At 51.1% G+C, this 18,131-nt stretch overlaps 1 protein-coding gene across 1 annotated transcript in view; it reads left to right on the forward strand.

Annotated features, from left to right (window-relative positions):
- Positions 1–5,310: 5,310 nt before the first annotated feature.
- Positions 5,311–18,131, forward strand: part of Wnt3a (Wnt family member 3A) — a 41,885-nt gene continuing 29,064 nt past the window's right edge. The window contains exon 1 of the mRNA XM_051180563.1: positions 5,311–5,516. Coding sequence (XP_051036520.1) covers positions 5,446–5,516 — 71 coding nt within the window. The 5' untranslated portion in view covers positions 5,311–5,445. The remainder of the gene's footprint in view (positions 5,517–18,131) is intronic.

An 18,131-nucleotide genomic window follows, 5' to 3' on the forward strand; every position in this document is an offset into this window, starting at 1 on the left:
CCCAGGTGAACAGGAAGCTCACTAGCTATGAAGAAAAGAACACACCCTCCACAGGATAGGACAATCCACACAGACAGGCTAAGTGGCTTAACTGGAGGACAGAAGTGGGTACAGGGAAAGCAGAGTTCAAGGTCAGGAAAATTCAGTCTTCAAGGACAGATCCAGGAGCAGATGTGGCTGAATCATTTCCTGTCTCCTGTTAGCCTCACCCACCCATGTGTCTGGGGCACAGGCCCACCTGCTTGCATTAGTGCTTTCTCAAAGTGTGTCCCAAAGCAGCCTAGGATACCCCCCAAAAGCTCCCAGTGAGGGGTAGAATGTTTTCTGCTCTCCCGGGAGGGTTATCTCTGTTAGATATAGGTATGTTTCATTTTAGTTCAAATGGTTCCAAATTCCTCTAAGATTTTGTCTCAGTGAGATTGGGCTTGGAAGCTGTTGCTACCATTAAAAAGCAAAGATGGTGTGCACGTCAGCCTATAGACTTTACAGTGTGTTTTGTTTGTTTGTTTTGCTTTGCTTTGGTTTCAGCTTTTTTTTGTTTGTTTGTTTGTTTTGTTGTTGTTTTGTTTTTGTTTTTTTGAGACAGGGTTCCTCTGTGTAGCTTCAGAGTCTGTTCTGGAACTATGTAGACCAGGCTGGGCTCGAACTCACAGTGATCCACCTGCCTCTGCCTCCCGAGTGCTGGGGTTAAAGGTGTGCACCCCCACCAGGTGGTGGTGGTTTTAGTAGGTGGGGGACTACAGTTGTTGGAGGACAAAATTAGCCAGGTGCAGTGGCACACACATTTACTCCTAGAATTCAGGTGGCAGAGATAGATATATTCTAGTCAGAGGCCACACTAGTCTACACAGCAAATTTCAGGGTAGCCAGGATTATATAAAGAGACCCTGTCTCAAACAACAACAAAAAATGAACTTAAAGTAGTATGTGTGGCTGAAGAGATGGCTTAGTGGTTAAGAGCACTTCCCGAGGACCCAGGTTCTATTCTTAGCATCCACATGGTGGCTTGCAGCATCTGTAATTCTAATTCCAGATTTGACACCTTCTGGCTTCCTTCAACACCCTTCATATGGTGTACAGACATATACACAAAGAAAATACCCAGACACATAAAATAATAAGACAAGGATATTCGGGGCTGGAGACAGAGCTTAGGGGTGCAGAGCACTGGGCACTCTTCTAAAGGACCTGGGTTCAATTCCCAGCATCCACAAGGTGATTCAGTTTCAGGGGATCTGACACTCTCTTTCTAGCCTCTACAGACACTGCATGTTCATGGTACACACACATGCCTGCACGCACACACACACACACACACACACAGATAGACAAAACACATACATGTAAAATAAAAATATATAAATAAGGAGTCTCAAAAGATGGCTCAGCAACTAAGAGCACTTGTCACTCTTGCATAGGACTTGGGTTCTACGCACCCATACATTCACAGCACCCATACAGCGATTTTCAAACATCTGTAACTCCAGTTCCAGGGAATCTGACACCTACTTCTAACCTCTTTGGGTACCAGGCACAAATGTGGTTGTAATATACATACATACATACATACATACATACATACATACATGGAAACACTTTATGTACATAAAAATATAAAAACAAAATAAAAATATTAAAATAATATGTGTTGACTGTGGGTGTGTCTCAATGTCAAAGTGCTTGCCTGCTGAGTTTGGTCCCCAACACCATACATGTATACACACACATACACCCAATACACAAACACACACACACACACACACACACACACACACACACACACGAATCATTATTCATTATGCATTTCTTTCAATCTATGTGGATTTTTTGAAAGTAACTTCTGAATATTGTTTGGATCTAATTTCTAATACACAAAGCCATTACGTATTTCTTTTAGCCTGGATACAGAGAAAACTCCACAGCTTTCTGTCTTTGAGCTTAGAGGACCCATTCCTGTGAAAAGGTCATGAGAAGGACCCTATAGGATCAGTGAGGGGAGTTCCTGGAAGGAACTGAGCACCTGCAGGCTAAAGGGGAGGGATGGAAGGGGCTGCCTCTTCTGCCCTTGGAATCCCACCCTGCCTGCTCACTAATCCCTCTGTTGGGACAAAAATGATCTTTCCTCCAGGGCCACTCATATATAGTGGCACCTTGTCTCATCAAAGCCACTGTCGGTCCCTTGAAGCTCAGCTCTGAAGGGTTTTCCTCAGAAAACCCTCCGACGCCCTCAGTCACCACAAACAATTTGCAATATTGGCTCATCCTCACTGCTGTCTCTGTCCCACCCTAGTTCAGCGCTCTCATCTGTGCCCAATGAGAAGGCCTGTGGTTAAAGAGACTTGGCCTCATCTTTCAGTGTCCACCGTGTTGTATTCACCAAGTGCCCACCCTTGTGACCAGGGTACAGAGGCTGTCCTAGCCCCCCTACAGTGTGTGGTTCCCTGGCACACTGGCTGGTAAGTGACAGCTCCTTCTGAGACAGCAGAGGGCGCTCCTAGAAACAACATAACCCCTGGACAAGAAGGAAGCCACAGGCAAGTGCTCCCAGTGAGAGAGACAAAATGCAGGTGTGTTGTGGACGGCACAACCCTCAAAAGCCAGAGAGCAAGAAAGCAACACTGAGGGTTACAGCACATAGCTCCTGCAACACAGAAGCTGAGGCAAGTGGACAACAAGTCCAAGGCCAGACTGAGTCAGACTGTGAGTTCCAGGCCCCAAAAGGAAGTTAGGCAGGCTGGAAGGAAAGGGGAGTGGTGAGCCAAGGAAGGAGGAATATAAAAAGGGACGGATGGAAGAGAGAATCCCAGAGGTCCTGGTACAGTAGAGAATCCCTCTACTGCAATGGTCCACACCAAGTGAGAAGCCATCTCCCGGGCTCCATGGAGGCCTCTATGCCGACAGTGACGGGATCCAGAAAAGGGCAGGGCCTCTCGTATGTTAGTGGTTGCATACAAACTCTGAGAAAACCTGACGCAGTGTTCTTGGAGATTGATCCCTCAAACTTCACCCTGACTCAGGGAGCCAAGGTACTCTGGCTCCCCTCCTCTCTGTTCTCTCCCTCCCTATAGGGCATGGTGTAATCATTCAAGTCTGCAGTGAAAGTTCAGCGGACAGAGCCCCACCTGCAAGCCCTCGTGGGGGCAGAGCTCCATTCTCACACAGGCTCTCAGTCTGGCTTGTCCTGTATTAGCAGGACAGTGAAGTACTGGCACTTTGGTGCCCACCACCCACAGGTGGCCTATTAGAGAAGATGAAAGAAACTAAGAGGCCAGAGAAACCTTTGTGGACAAATAGGGTAGGAGGGTTGGCCTGAGGAACAGTGCCTCCTCCATGCCTCATTTGGTGGAGTCTGAAAAAGTTCTGTAGGGAACAAGGATGCACCCTGCTGGTGGGTACTTCTTTGTCTGGAGAGCCATCAGCCAGTGAGTTAATCCCCAAACCACAGGACCTGGAGGGTGGTAGTGGCTGAGAGTCTTTCTGCTGGGCTCAGGCTCCTACACCATCCATAGCTGAGGTTCTCCCAGTGATTTGATAATGGGATGTGATTTTTCACTGAGAGAGAGGAACAGTCCAAAGTACTCATGAACCAGCTCTCCTCCATGCCTGCCTCATTCTGGAGTCCGTCCGTCCGTCCATCCGTCCGTCCTTCCTTCCTTCCTTCTGAGGATGGGAGTCCAGTAGTGACTCAGACCAGGAAGGGTGGACAAAGGCCAGACTAACCTAGACTAAGTGGCTTCACAATGGTGGTGCCGGAAAAAAAAAAAAATGGTTCTTACTCTAAAGTTGGGGCTCCTGATGCCATCTCCAGGTGACTCCTGGAGCCAGGGTGTATAAGACCACGGATGGCATCCTCAACATCATGAACTCCCTTTACTGATGGTAACCAAATATGGATATTGGGTGAGAGGAAGCAGGTTACGGGAGCAGCATGACTCTTTCTCCAGTCTATACTAAACTTACAGAAACAGCTGGCCATCTCCTAAGAAGCAGCAGAGCACAGGGTGCCACACCCACCCCGGAGACCATTTTATGCTCCCAACGCTAAACCATAGGGCGAGTAATAATAACTCAAGACCAAGGGTTCTAGAAGTGGACAGTGCACCACTGACAAGCCCGAAATTTGCTCTGCTGCGGTGGCTCTTTCTTCAATTAAAAATGCCACGAAATTCCCGCCCAGCTTCCTTCACAGCCTCAAGTGCTGAGGAGCAACACCCCTGGTGGGAGGTGTCTCTTACCTGTTTTGCCTTTAGGTGCCCCAGAGAGAAGCTGGGGCACATCTAAACTTGCACCTTATTCTCAAATGACAAAACTCCCTAGGGTCTTTTCCTGGGCTACAGAATTCTTCAAATGGCCTCAGTCAGGAAAAATCTCTTTGCCTGTCCAATCAGCAAAATAATATTTGTTTAACTCCCCTGAATATGCTGCTACTGCGTTGAACAGAACTAGAAGTGGTGGTTCCAGAGTCCGAGCCCAGGAACTGCAATAGGCTTCGGTGTTCTTTACTGGTTGGATATGAAGGACAGAGTAGATGGAGCAATTCTTGTGCTTGGAGTCCCTAACGGCTACCTGCCCAGAGGTCTCTTAATGATCCCTGCTCCCGGGCAGGGTGTGGCTACAGACCGACTCCTGAGGCTAGGTAATGGACAAGGGGAGTTTCAACGCTGCCAAGAGCAAGGGACAAGATGTGACAGAACATTTGAAGGGGAAAAAATAAGTGCTGGAGTGAGGGGCTGTGTGTCTTTCTTGCCCTGAGCTCAGCATGCCAGAGCTGGAGATTCAGGGCTACACTGATGTTTGAGATCCAGGAAGAACCAAAACGGAGGCGGAGGACTATGCGTGCAGTGCGGTTCCCAGCTGGCAGAGCGTGGCCCTGGAAGGCCACTAACCCCATGCACAAGAACACCCCATGTACACCTGGACAGATCTAACACCCTGTGCACCCCAGCGCGCATTGTATACTGACACATACCTGCAGTGCCCCAGCACCCCGCACGCACCCCAGCACCCCTCCATGAACACCTACGCACTCTGACACGCTGCACACACCTTCAACACCTCAGGGACGGGCGCGCTCTCATTCACCCTAGCACCCTGCGCACCCACGGCCTCGGGAGGGGCCAGCGCCGCGAGGCTCCAAACCCGCAGGGCCCCGCCCGCCCCCCGCCTGCCCCGCCCCGGCCCCAGCCCCGGCGGGCGCCCCCCGCGGCGCTGCCCCGCCCCCGCCGCCCCGCGCCGCCCAGGGCCTCGGCCCGCCGCCCGGCCGCCGGCCCACCTGGCGCAGCGCCGCCCTCTGAGCCCGCGTACCGGTGCACACCCGGGAACCCCGCGCACCCTGTTGCCACAGAGGGCCCCGCGCCACTGCAGCGGAGCCACTTCCAAGGGCCGGGCCAGCCACGGCGCCCGCGCTCTCGGGGAGGACTCCCCGCCTGCGCGTTCAAGCCTGCGATGGCTCCTCTCGGATACCTCTTAGTGCTCTGCAGCCTGAAGCAGGCGCTGGGTAGCTACCCGATCTGGTGGTGAGTGAGTCTACTTGCGTTCGTTCCGGCCACAATGCCACCCTAGGGCAGCTGCCCCTGGGGGGCAGGGTCCCCACCATTGCTCTGCGCACTGGCTGCGGGCGGGTTGTTTTCCTTGGCCGCCACTTGGACCTGTTCGGGCCGCAGCTGGGACGCGCGGGGTGGCGGAGCTTCCGGGGACATTGATTCCCCTGGCAGGCGGGGAGGGCAGTGAAGGTCCATGCTGTCCCTGGCGTCGAACAAGAATGGCAGAAAGCGGGTTAGCACATGACACTAACGCCTAGGAGATAGTCGAAGAAAGTGTAAAAAGGAAGCTGCGCGAGGAAGAGGGAGAATCTTCTTAGGGACGGTATCTTACACACACACACACACACACACACACACACACACACACACACACACACACACACACTTTAAAACAAAGTCGCGAGACAAGACCGAACAGCTCGGGGCAGGGCAGTTACGTAAAGACAGTCCGAGACCGGGCGGGGAGTGGCGCGGAGCCTGCGGCAAGGCGCACCGGGGCCAGACGGGAGCCCTGCGCGCTTCCCCAATGCTGTCGCTGTCGCTTCTTCGTGGCTGTCGGGGTGTAGAGGTCGGTCTACTGTCCACAGCCTGTATCTGCCTGACAAGGAAACGCTGCTGCGGGGAGGGGTGAACAGTAGGTAAAGTAAGGGATTTGAGTTTTCTGGAGTGAGAGCCTTCGGGGACCGGTCCTGGAAAGGCTGGATAGCATCCTCCACTCCAGACAGGGAACACTAAGAGGAGACCCTTCTCAGCTTGGGATGGAGTGAAGTTGGGCAAAGGAAAGATCCTCCGCTTATACCCTTGTAAGGAGGAGAAATTGGGGCGCCCCTTTCTCGGGGTGTGTAACAACCCCCTCCCCTGAATGGAGCTCAGACTTAAGGCCACGATCAGATGCGCAGATCTCTCGAACACAAGCGAGAGGAATGCGGGCGCCAAGGGGCCGGGGCGCGCCGCTGGTGGAGACTCAGTTGGACAGAAGCCTCCCCACAAACATGCGCGCCACCCCCGCCCCCCAGGAACACTCTCCGACAGCTTGCCTGGAATTATAATAATTATGCCGAGGGGAAGGGGGGACCCAGCGAGCCGAAGTACATCTAATCCGATAATCATTTTTCTCTTCGAGATGCTTCAGGAGAGGAGCTGAAGAGCCTGGGGTGGGGATGCAGGGCCCGCGCCGCTGCAGGGATGGAGGGTGAGCACCCAGGAGTCGGCTAGGGGCTGTAGAGGGTGCTGGGGTAGCAGACGCACTCTACAGGGATCTATCTAGTTGAGCCTCGGCTCCCGTGACTTTTTACGACCCGGAGCAGCACCTGTGGAGCCCTGCGGCCTCCAGGAGCACAGGCTGCGACCGGCGCGTCTAGGAGCACGGACACAGTGAGGCGCGTCCCGTGGGTCGCTGCGAGCCAGGGGCAGCGCGTCCGAGAGAGAGCCCCGCGGGCTGCCCGCTCCTGCGCCAGGCTTCTAATTAGAACCCGCCGCCGCTGAATTCCTGGGCTCAAGAGGAAGCGCCTTCGCCCCCGCTCTTCTCCCATAAAGAAGGACCTTGTCGCCAGCCTCCTGGCTACCCTGGGATTTTTGTCCCTAAGGTCGTGGGGGGTCTCTAGCTGGGTCCACCCAGCCCAACAGAAGTTCCTTTTCACCTGGGCTGTTAGACCCCCTCGGGTGTACCCGGCATTCTCCAGGTGAGAGGGGAGGGGTGTGAAGAAAGTGAGGCCCTTAGACTTCCCACCCCTCCCCTCAGAGGTCCGGGCAACCCTTTGGCCTCAGAAAGTGATACGGAAGTCCACCTGGTATTCATAGGGGTGGGTGACAAGAGCCACCTCTCCGCCCACCCCCTACTCCCACTTTGTTCTCTGTAGGATTCTCACACTTAACAATTCTGCTTCCTGAGTAGCAGCCCTTTACCCCCTCACTATGGGATGCTGGCTTCCTGGGGACAAGACTGAGTTCCCCTCTGGCCTCCTCTATTCCCTCTCAGCCCGGCTCAAAGGGTCAGCTGGAACGGGCGGGCGTGCTGACAGAATGGAGAAGAGTACCCTAAAAAAAGAGTAGTGATGGCTGAGGTCACTTTATAGGGCGTGGTAGGGCTTTTAAATAAAGGTTGCTTTGCGTTTTCTACCCACCCAAGCTTCAAGTGTCTCCTTTCTCCTGCCTACATCTGGGTCTAGATGAGACAAACCCCCTGAAGTTGAGGGGAGCATCATGGCCGCTGCTGGGTAGGCTACTGGTTAGCTCCACACAGAGGCAAAACAGAGGACTTGGGAACCCCCCCCCATGATTTCCTACATTTACCCCCAGCCTGCCCACTGATGGTTTTACTTCACCTTCTGCCTAGCCTGTGCCGCCCTCTCCCTTTCTGGTCCCCAATTCCCTTCAGCTATGAAAGTGAAAGTGAATGGCAGAGAACCTCCTTACCCTGAGGAACAAAACCAGGAAATCTCGAATCAGGAGTAATTAGGCTTTTGAAGTTTGTGTGGCTCTTAGGAGGAAGGAGGGACCATGAATGTCCACCACCTCCCCAGGACCTGCTCCGAGGGATGGTGTGTTCAACCCCAATGTCAGTCCCAATACCACAGAGACAAGCCATCAAGACAGCCCTCCAAGAGTGTCTCTTCTGGGACCCCCAAGTGCTGGGGCAAGGGACAGGCAAGTAGACCAAGTCCCACAGGGCCTTCCTCACCCTTTTGCCAGTTTTTCTTCTCACAGTATTAGAACTGATTGGAAAGAGCCCAAGGGAAGAGGAGAGGTTCCGTGAGGCTAAAAGAATGTGGGTTCCTTCAGAGGACAGACCCCATAGACACTGGAAGAAATCTTAAGATGGGCCCATACACCCCACACACTCCACCCGACCCCTACCTCGTTCCTCCTGCTTTCTTCTTATAATTTCTTGTCCAATGGGTCAACCTGTGGCTCTCCCCTTCTCCCCAGACTCTGAGCCGATCTCATGGCAGGGAACTGACTTTATGCAAACTTAACAAATTCCGCTGTGCCCCCCCCTCATGGTCCACATTGCTGCATCCCCACCCCCACTGGTCACTTCTTGCCTCCATTCTCAGTTCTCAGCCCACGCTTACCCCATGCCCTCAGTGACACCTGGATTTCCTGTTTAGGTAGCGGCTTCTCTGCTCCTTGCTCCTTTACTTGTGGGAGAGCCTGTGTCTGGCTTCCCCTTCTCCCTTCTTCAACAGGGCTCCTCTCCTATGGACAAGTTCCTATTGGACCATGGGCTCCTGAGTATGGAAGCCACACTGTAGAGCAGGTGGCTAGCTCTCACAGTTCCTCGGTACCTTCTAATGGTCTCCTTTCTGGGCTTCTCCCTGGTGCCCATGAGACTGTGTGCTGTGTCCCAAGGACATTTCTTTAGGACCAACTCTAGTTCCTCTTCTCAGCACAAGGGTCCCTCTGGCTTCTCAGGCTTCTGCAGCCCTGCCCCCATACACTGCCCGGCTGACAGTCTCCTAGCAGTCAGCACTTAGCCCTCTTGGGGCCTGGTGGTGGCTGTCTGCAGTCTGCCCCACGGTGGGTGGGGACAAAGTGTCCTGGTGGAACACACAGGGTAGGTGAGAGAGGGAATATGAGGAGGGGGACCCTGGGGGTGGGTATACGGTGGAGGGTTACAGATGAGATGGGTGGTGCTTGTAGAATCAGGTTGCCACAGTGAGTAGGCTGCTGTGTGGTGTAGACAAAGATGAGAAGGGTCACTGGGCAAAGACAGGTAGACTGAGGAAGACTCAAGCTAACTTGTTGGCTTGTTAAAGGCAGGTCTGCAGACCCTACTCCCACAGCTGTCGTTTATGCATCTTCATCCCAGTCCAGTGCAGGGGGGCTGCCCTCTCCCTCATCCTCTTGCTCCTCCCTCCTCTGCCCACCTCTGTCTCTCAGCTCTCTATTTTTTCTGTTCTCTCCATGCCTCCTTCCACCACCCCCCTTCCCTTCTCTCACCTCTCTTGGTCAGTAACTAACATAAAACTGGAAAAGCAAGAGAAAGCAAGATACTAAGCAAATCACCACTACCACTAGTATTGTAACTGCTAGGGCACTGGACTAGGCATTGTTTCTCCAGAACTGCCAGTCACAAAAGGAATATTCAAGGTCAGCCCTTTCCAGAGCCCGGCTTGCCCAGCTCCTCCGGACATTGGTGCTGACCCCTTCCAAATGCTGGGTCTCCAAGGCTGGGTGTCTTTCTTTCACCTGGCTTTATGTCCCCTAAAATTATTTTTATCTCATTTGCATAAAGCTTCCCAGACCCCTTTGGACCAGAGCAGAGGGCGAATGAATACAGTTGCAGTGAGTATACTCTTAGGAGATGGTTAGTGGCCTGGGAACAACACCCCCCCCCCCCGGGAACACACAGACATTTGGTCTTCTGTATAAACCTTTGGCCTAAAGGGTCAGAAAATGTCAGTTCCTTGGAAACTCAACCATCCTTTTTGATGTGGTCCAGAATTCAGATTTGTCACCTTGTTCCTCAGAATATGATCAGTGTTTCTTGATGTGTAGCTGGAGTCTACCTGTGAAAGAGCAGCCACTTGTCTGTGAAGAAATGCAATCTGGAATTGAAAGCATGAGTGTTCGTGCGTATGATAGAAGGAAAGGTTTGTGATATCAGCTTAATGGCCATGCACCGACAGGTTCTCCTATGGTTGGTCTGAGAGGCATCTAAGCCAGCTGAAAACACTCGTGTGCAGAGTTCTACCCCACCATACTCCAGGGCCCAGGTGTGAGGATTGCTGGCCCAGCCCTGGGGGGTTTCTGTATTTGCTTCTTTTCTGGGAAGCTGAAGAATTAGGCTATTTGGCTGAGAGGCTTCAGGAAGGACCATTGGATCTCTGACAGTCCTCTGGAGGTGGGAGAGTCTTCTTCAGGCTGGCCCCAGGAGTTGCAACCAAGGGTATAGCTAAATGGCAGAAGGCTGACTTGGGTTCAGGGTGTGAAGAGGCTTCTGAGGGTTTGGCCTGGTACCAATCTTTCAGTTTGGGAGCTGAAGAGCTGCAGAACCCAAGGCTGAGGAAGGGAGCTGGTTACTTCCCTTCACTTCCAAAGGCTGAAACTTCAGGAGGCTGTTAATAGCGCAAGGACCACATAGCCCACTCCTTAGAGACTACAAAGCCTTCAGCTCCACCATGTGTGCCTGAAGGAAATATGTCCTGTGGTAAGCTGATGGACACATACTGTATTTGTAGAGTTCTGGGACTAAATCTCAGAGAGACACAGGCCATGACTAGAGAGGCCTCAGCCATTTGGACCACCTGTACCCAGGAGCATCCCTCTTCCTTTGGAAACTGCATGCTCCCTACACCTGTCATCAAGGTTGTGACACCATCCAGCAGACCCACTGGTCAAGCTGTCAGGATGGCTTCCTTTCTCCTTCCTGGCCTTGCTTTTTGCCCTCTTCAGCCAATCAATAAGGTGTGTTGAATGGACAGAGTCCTTCCTGAGAAAAATGAACGCTGCACCTGAGCATGGAGGATACAGGGACACATTTTAATATTTCTAATACCTTCCCCCATCCCACCGCGTGGCAGTTTTCCAGGCCTGGGACCTAAGGGTACCTGGCCTTTGCCTCTGCCTAGGTCTCCCTCCGGGCTCCTCAGGTGACACCCTGGAGGTGTCTGATACATTGGTGCTCCCACATTCCTTCAGCAGCAGAACGTGCCGCTGCCGCCCAGGGAGGCTGGCAAACACATGGCCGCCGGCGCGGGAGCCTCCCGCCTGCCAGGACTCGCTCAAAGTATGTGTCAGTAATCCTGCTGGCCCGGCGGGGCAGGACAGGCGCTGGCTGGGAAGGCTTCAGGCAGGGCCCTGTGCAGCCTGGAGTGAGGACTTGGGACCCCTCCCCAACTTGGAGTGTGCTGGAGTCTGGAGGAGGGCTTCTACCTTCTGGGGATGCTGTCCATTTGTGAGAAGACAGCTGGTCCTTGGGGATCTCAGGAATACAGGTACCCTGAGGGCAGCTTTTCCATCTGCTTGGTTCTTGGGCGGCTCATTCAAGAGAGGAGAGTGTGTGTTGGTTGTGCATGAGAGACTGAGCCCCATACCCTGGGTCTCAGGTATGAGAGTAGAAGCCTGATGATAACACCGAGAGATCCAGTACTCCAGAGAAAAAAGCCGGAGTAGCATGGATACTCCATCAACCCACAACACACTGGCCTAGCACCCTTACCAGCAGAGATCTCTCTACCCACGATCCTCCTTGTTCCCTCTGGGCCTGGGCAGAGCCTTGGGAATCACACCTGCCAGGATCCAACTTAGTGCTTACTGTGCCTGACTCCAATCTAGCAGAGGACAAGAGAAGTCAGGCAAGCGAGGCAGCTCCTGCACCAGGTACAGATACAGAGAGAGCTGGACAGTCCCAGACAGACAGGTAGCAGGGCCACCAATGTATAGTGCTTACCAGGGAGAGAGGCCCCAGAGGCTCTGTCCATAGGATGGGGCTCAACCCTCTGAAGTCAGAAAAGCAATGGAGACGTTGAAGTAGACAGCTCATGTGTTCTACTTCGATTTCAAAGACACAGTTAGAATAAAATCTGACCATGTCATCGAATAGTTAAGGAAACTGAGGCCAGGACAGTAAAGGGCGTCACAGTAAGCAAGTGACTCATAAGCACTGTAGTCTGGATCTCTCACCTATGCCTGCCCAAAGCAACAAGCTTCAGCACCCCATGCCAAGTTACTGCCTCACACAGCCCCTCTCTGTCTGCCCACAAGATTCCATCATAAATGGCAGTGGGTCGCTGCTTGCTCCCGGAGGCTCAGCATTAGCTAACATGGAACCAGTGTCATGACACAGGGATGGGAAAATTCACTGGAGATCAAATAGAAGCTGGACACCCTTGGCTCAGGGAGGCCAGTGCTGGCCCAGGCTAGGCTGGCCTGCTGCCCATCTCACAGTCCTGGACCAGCCTCCTTCCTCCCCTGCATGTCACAGCCAGCGTCTCTGCTATATCCCTGGCCAGGTGCCCGGCCTTTCAGCAGGAGCAAGGGAAGGAGGAGGTAGAAAAACCATTAGTGTTTGCCGCTGCAGGCGTGGCTCACGTGGCTGCAGCCACAGGATGAAACCCTGAGTCTAGGGATGGGGCTGTATTCCAAAACGCTGTTCTGCGTGCTCTGAGTTGACGGCACTGCCTAGTCCTTTAAAAACAAACTATGATTAAGTAATAATAAAAAATTAACAGCACTAATGAAAGTGAAGGCGAGAGGAGTCTGTGATCTGATTGGCATAACATAGGTATTTTCATTGGTGTGGTTGCTCTTGTTTGACCCACAGATACATGTAAGGTTAAAAATTTCAGTCCTGCTTTCTAAGGCTTGGTTTAAACATCTGCATTTTGGGAACTTTTTCATGGTGGCCTTGACAGTGGCATGGGCTCTGTAGTGCTCAGAGGCCGCAGTTCACTGTCTCACTGTGGCTGTCAATCCTGCTGAGATCCAGGGAAAGGCTTAGGGGGTGAGATGGCCAGACCTCTCAGAGGAGTGAGGAGGACACTCTGACTTGGGGTGGGGTGTCCAGAGGACCTTGCAATGTGGCATCCAGTTGGACAGTTCAAATTTTAGCTGGAAGTAGAGATTGTAGGCTTCTCCTAAGAGGCTGTCCTCCGCCCTGGTTGGCAGAGAGAGGGGAAATGGAATGAATTCCTCCTGTAGTGAATCACAAAGGCCAGGTGCAGAGAAATGGGTGCAGTGAGGGTGTGCCGGCCTCCCAACTTCTCCCCAGGCCCAGGCAGGGCCCTCCTGCCCTGCTGTTCCCATCACCCTAAGGCAGGATTCAGACCTTACAGTGACCTCCCAGCAGGAGGAGCTGGGTATGGAATGGGAATGACTAAATACAGGATCTCCTAGTATTGATACTAGATGGGGACTTAGGGTCCTCTGAGTACCCTTAAATGAGGACTCTCTGTCTCTGTCTGGACACTGGTTTACACATGTCAGAAGAATCTCCTTGAAAGGGTAGAAGCTCAGGGTGGGCACTAGGGGCTCAATAAAGACTAGGTTCATGCTGTACAGGATAAAGGCCACTGGTTTACCTGTTAGGCTTGTCGCCATCTCTTGGGGGGCTTCTAAGCAGGCAAGCGTGACTGGCTTACTGCCAGGGCTCATGTTCCACTGGTTTCTGTTTCTTCTTCAACCCCTGGTATCTCTTGTGGGTTTAGACCTGACATGTCTTGGCCTTTAAGGAGGATCAAGAACTCCAGAGAGGCCAGTGGGATTCCAGATGTAGATGTCTAGGGATATTTATGCCCATGGCTAACTCCTGGAGAATGGGGTGGAGAAAGCAGGTGGTAAAGGCCCTTCAGACCCCAAGAAGATCCTCAGATACTTTGCATTTGGACTCACACCTTAGAAAATTCCTTGTCTTTGGAATGTCTTTAGAGTTGTGGAATAACACACTGAAGAAGCCTCAGAGCAGCAGTTTAAAAACCAGGTTTCTGGCTGGGCAGTGGTGGTGCATACCTTTAATCCCAGCACTCAGGAGGCAGAGGCAGGTGGATCGCTGTGAGTTTGAGGCTAGCCTGGTCTACAGAGTGGTGTGCACCACCACTGCCTGGTGATGCATTTCTTTATATTGAATTCATTCATAAACGATATTTTGCTTGGACTGCAGCTTAATACATTTTAAGAGTGTCATAGTGCATCGGGGCCAAGATGATGGCTCAGTCAGTAAATGAAGTGCCTGCTACACCAGCATGAGTACCTGTGCTTGTTCCTCAGGACACACATGAGAAGTGGAATATGGTGGCATGCCTTTGAAATACCAGTGTTGAGGAGGCAGAGACAAGCAGGCCCCTGGAGCTCACTGAGCAGCCAGCCTAGCCTAATCAGTGAACCAGAAGTTCCAATGAGAGACCCTGCAATAAAATACAGGGCACATAGCTCCTAAATAACAACACACAAGATCGACCCCTGACCTCTAAGGCATGTGTACACACCTGAACATGAATGCATAAAAGGGTGTCCTTGGGAATCAATGTAATAGAGCTGCTGTTTTTTTGCCATATTAACTTGAAATCTTGGCATGGATTCTACTCACTACCAAGCCTTGGTTTCTTGTTCCAGGTGGTCTTGGGTTATACCTGTCCCTACTTTGTCTAGTTGGAAGGTCACATGCAGGGTCTATGAGGACATCATTCATGAGCTCTACCCAGTGGTTCCAAAGGAACTGGAGCAGAGGGCAGGAAGATACAGGGCAGGTTTGAAGGAACAAGTACAGTGTGTGGGGTAATCTGTGGAAAGAAAGATTCTGAGACGCAGCAGGAAGGGGCAGCTGTCCACAGACTAAGCCAGTGAGGTAGTGGCATGTGCTCCTAGAGCTTGGCACAACGTGCCCTAGAAGGTGACATCTCTCAGAGATTCATTTTCTTCCTTTTCCTTTTCTTTTCTTTTTTCTTCCTTCCTTCCTTTTTTTTTTTTTTTTTTTATTTTTATTTTTTTGTGTGTGTGGGTGTCAGGATTCAGGGGAAGGTAAGAGAATCTAGTACAAATGAGAAGGACAGTGATGTGCTCTTTGGTTTTTGTCATAGAACAGATACCCACAGAATTAATGAACTTTTGCAACTCACAGGTGTCAGGCAGACTGGAGAAGACACTCTAACCTTACTCATATTGTGGAGGGTCATTTTGTGTGTTTTTAGGACTGGGTTCTCCAGGATTGGCTGGCGGTGGCTTGGGGAAACTCCTGACAGCCCTTCTGTGGTCTTGGAACACGACGCCTCAGCCTCAGAGCCAGAAGTTCGAGGCAAACTCCATGCTTCAGACCCAACTTCTAAAAGCACTCGTAATTAGGCAAACATAGACCTCCAGATCTCAGTGAATACCTCCAAAGTCCCGATAGGAGGTTCTGGGCATAGCTCTGGACCTCAGAACTATGGGGACACCTCAGAGTTTGAGGTGCTTTCAGATTCAGGGCTTATAGAGGCTCTGAAAATGGGGGATCAAAGCAGGAAACTATTTGTCCTAGTGAGTATCTGCCTCTACTGGGTATAGAGTGGTCCAATTTCTCAGCATATAGTGGTAGAGATCAGGTATCATATTCTAGTGCAGCCTCTGGGTATTAAGTGGGCTCCCATGTCCATGGTCCAAACCTATGGTCCAAATGAGATGAGAAATGGAAATTTTTTTTTATAATTTATTTAACTTTATTTTATGTGCATTGTGTGAGGGTGTCAGATCCCTTGGAACTGGAGTTACAGACAGTTGTGAGTTGCCATGTGGGTGCTGAAAATTGAACCTGAGTCCTCTGGAAGAGCAACTAGTGCTCTTAACTGGCTGTCATCTCTCCAGTCGGAATTCTCATTCCCAGCTCTGCTAATTGCAGTGGGACCTCACCTTCGATTATGAAAGGAGGTTACACATTGCTGTTACAGCCACAGTTTCTATCATCATGAAAGGAAGGTCATTACCTTCATGGTGGGTGATGATAGCTGGAGAAGAAATTACAGATGCTGTTTATAGTATGCAGACATCTAGTGCACACCATAGTATGAACCCTACAAAATACAAACTTGCTCTCCTTCCTGTAACTCAGTTGGTTTGGTTCCTCATGGCTGTATTGTCTCCACTTTCCTTCTGGGCTACTTCTTTTAGTTCTTAATTTTTATTATATCTTATGTATTGATTGTGTGTGTCTACTTGTGCATATACCACAGCATGGTAATGGGGGTGAGGGATTTGAAGGACAACTTCAGGAATCGATTCTCTCTTTTCATGGTGTGGAATCTACTTATGAAACTGAAGTTTGTCAGACATGGCAGTAGTCACCTACATCCACTGAAGTATCTCCCCCACCTTGGAATGTGTCTCCATGACAGTACAAAGAGCTCTTAGCTTTTAGCATTTAGGTTGTAGTCAGTTTCCTTTCATGGTGGTGTTAAGAAAGAGTAAATCAGGTGTTGCGGTATGCACTTGGGATCCGAGACTAGGGAGTCTGAGCCTAGAGAAGCATGCATTTGAGGCTAGCCTGGGCTACCTAGAAAAAGCTTGTTGCTTGACAGTGGTTGCCTGGCAGGGACAGCAAGTCTCATTAGCCAAGAAGGAGAAAGAAGAGAAAGATGATCAAAAAATGGTAAGCTAGCCAAATGTCTGTTTCGACACTTGAAATAGTATTGGAGAAGGTCAAGGTCATCCTTGGAGTTAGAGACTAGTGTGGATTACATGATACCTTGTCTCAAAAACATAAAGAAAAATAAATCAGTAAATCAATGTTTAACTTTGTACAGCTGTCCTTAATCCCAGTATTTAAGAGGCAGAGGCAGGTGGATCTCTGTGAGTTTGAGGCCATCCTGGTCTATGGAGCGAGTTCCAGGTTAGGCTCAAAGCTACACAGAGAAACCCTGTCTCAAAAAACCAACAAAAGAGAGGGAGAGAAAGGAAGGAAGAAAGACAGACAGACAAAGAGAGGGGTGAGGGAGGGAGGAGAGAAGCAATTAAACAAATAAAACAAAGCTATATTGACCATTTCAGCCCAGTTGAAATCCAGATGCTGAATGACCCTCCTTGACCCTGCCCTGCCTTCTCCATCATAATAGGTACCTTGTGCCCAGCCCTCAGCATTCCTCCCATAAGGCTTCCATGCCTGGGCTTTCCTCATGGTCTGGCTCTCAGGGAAAGAGAAATGATCCAGGATGTGATTAAAGGGACCTCAGGGGCCCTTGAGTCCAGAGAAGGTGCTCTTCCACCTCCCTAAATCCATGATCTAGAGCAGGAGGACCCTGCTGAAGCTGCCCACACTCTGGCCTCCTCGGGGAGGTGTTGAGCAGGGACCTGCCCAGAGGAGGGAAGACAGAGCAGGCTGACTCAATATCCCCAGGAAGGGGCCTAGGAACAGCCCTCCACCTGGGAATCCTCTCTCTGCCTTCCCTGGGCTGAGAAGGGAACTAAGGCCTAACAACTCATGCCACCCACAGCAGCCTCACTGCTATGCGCCTCTGCAGCCTCTGCAGCATCCTGTTCGTTAGCACAGTCTCCCAACCCTACATCATCAGCACCCAGGATGGGCTCTGGCTTCTGGCAACTAATAAAGGAGGTCATCCACTCTTGGGAACTGGCCACTGGCCCTGGACATTTCTTATTGTGAAGACAGACATAGCCAGGTTCTCATTTTCTGCTGTTTAAGAACTCTAAGACTCCTCGTTAACAGTATCTTAGCATGAAGATTGTTCCTCTTTTGGATAGATAGGTAGATGCCTTTACCCTTTCTCTGGGAGCCATAGATGTAGCTCAGTGGGTAGGATGAATGCCTAGCACGTATGAAGTCCTGCACTGTAGTAGTGATCCCCTGCACTGTAGAAACAAGTGTGGTGGTGCATAAACACACAGGCAAAACACCGATACCATAAAATAAAATAATGCTTTAAATAAGAAGAAAGGAAGAAACAGCACTCAGGAGACAGAGGCAGGTTGTTCTCTGTGGGTTTTAGGCCAGCCTGATCTACATAGTGAGTTCCAAGACAGCCAGGGATCTGTAGAGAGACCCTGTCTCAAAAACAAACAAACAAACAAAGAAAGAAAGAAAAAGAAAGGTAGGAAGGAAGGAGAAAAAGAAGGAAAAGCATTGCCCAGGCCAAGGGGAAATTCTGCTTTCTCACAGGTGGG

The sequence above is a fragment of the Phodopus roborovskii genome, unplaced genomic scaffold (assembly GCF_943737965.1).
Source record: "Phodopus roborovskii unplaced genomic scaffold, PHOROB, whole genome shotgun sequence".
Taxonomy (NCBI): domain Eukaryota; kingdom Metazoa; phylum Chordata; class Mammalia; order Rodentia; family Cricetidae; genus Phodopus; species Phodopus roborovskii.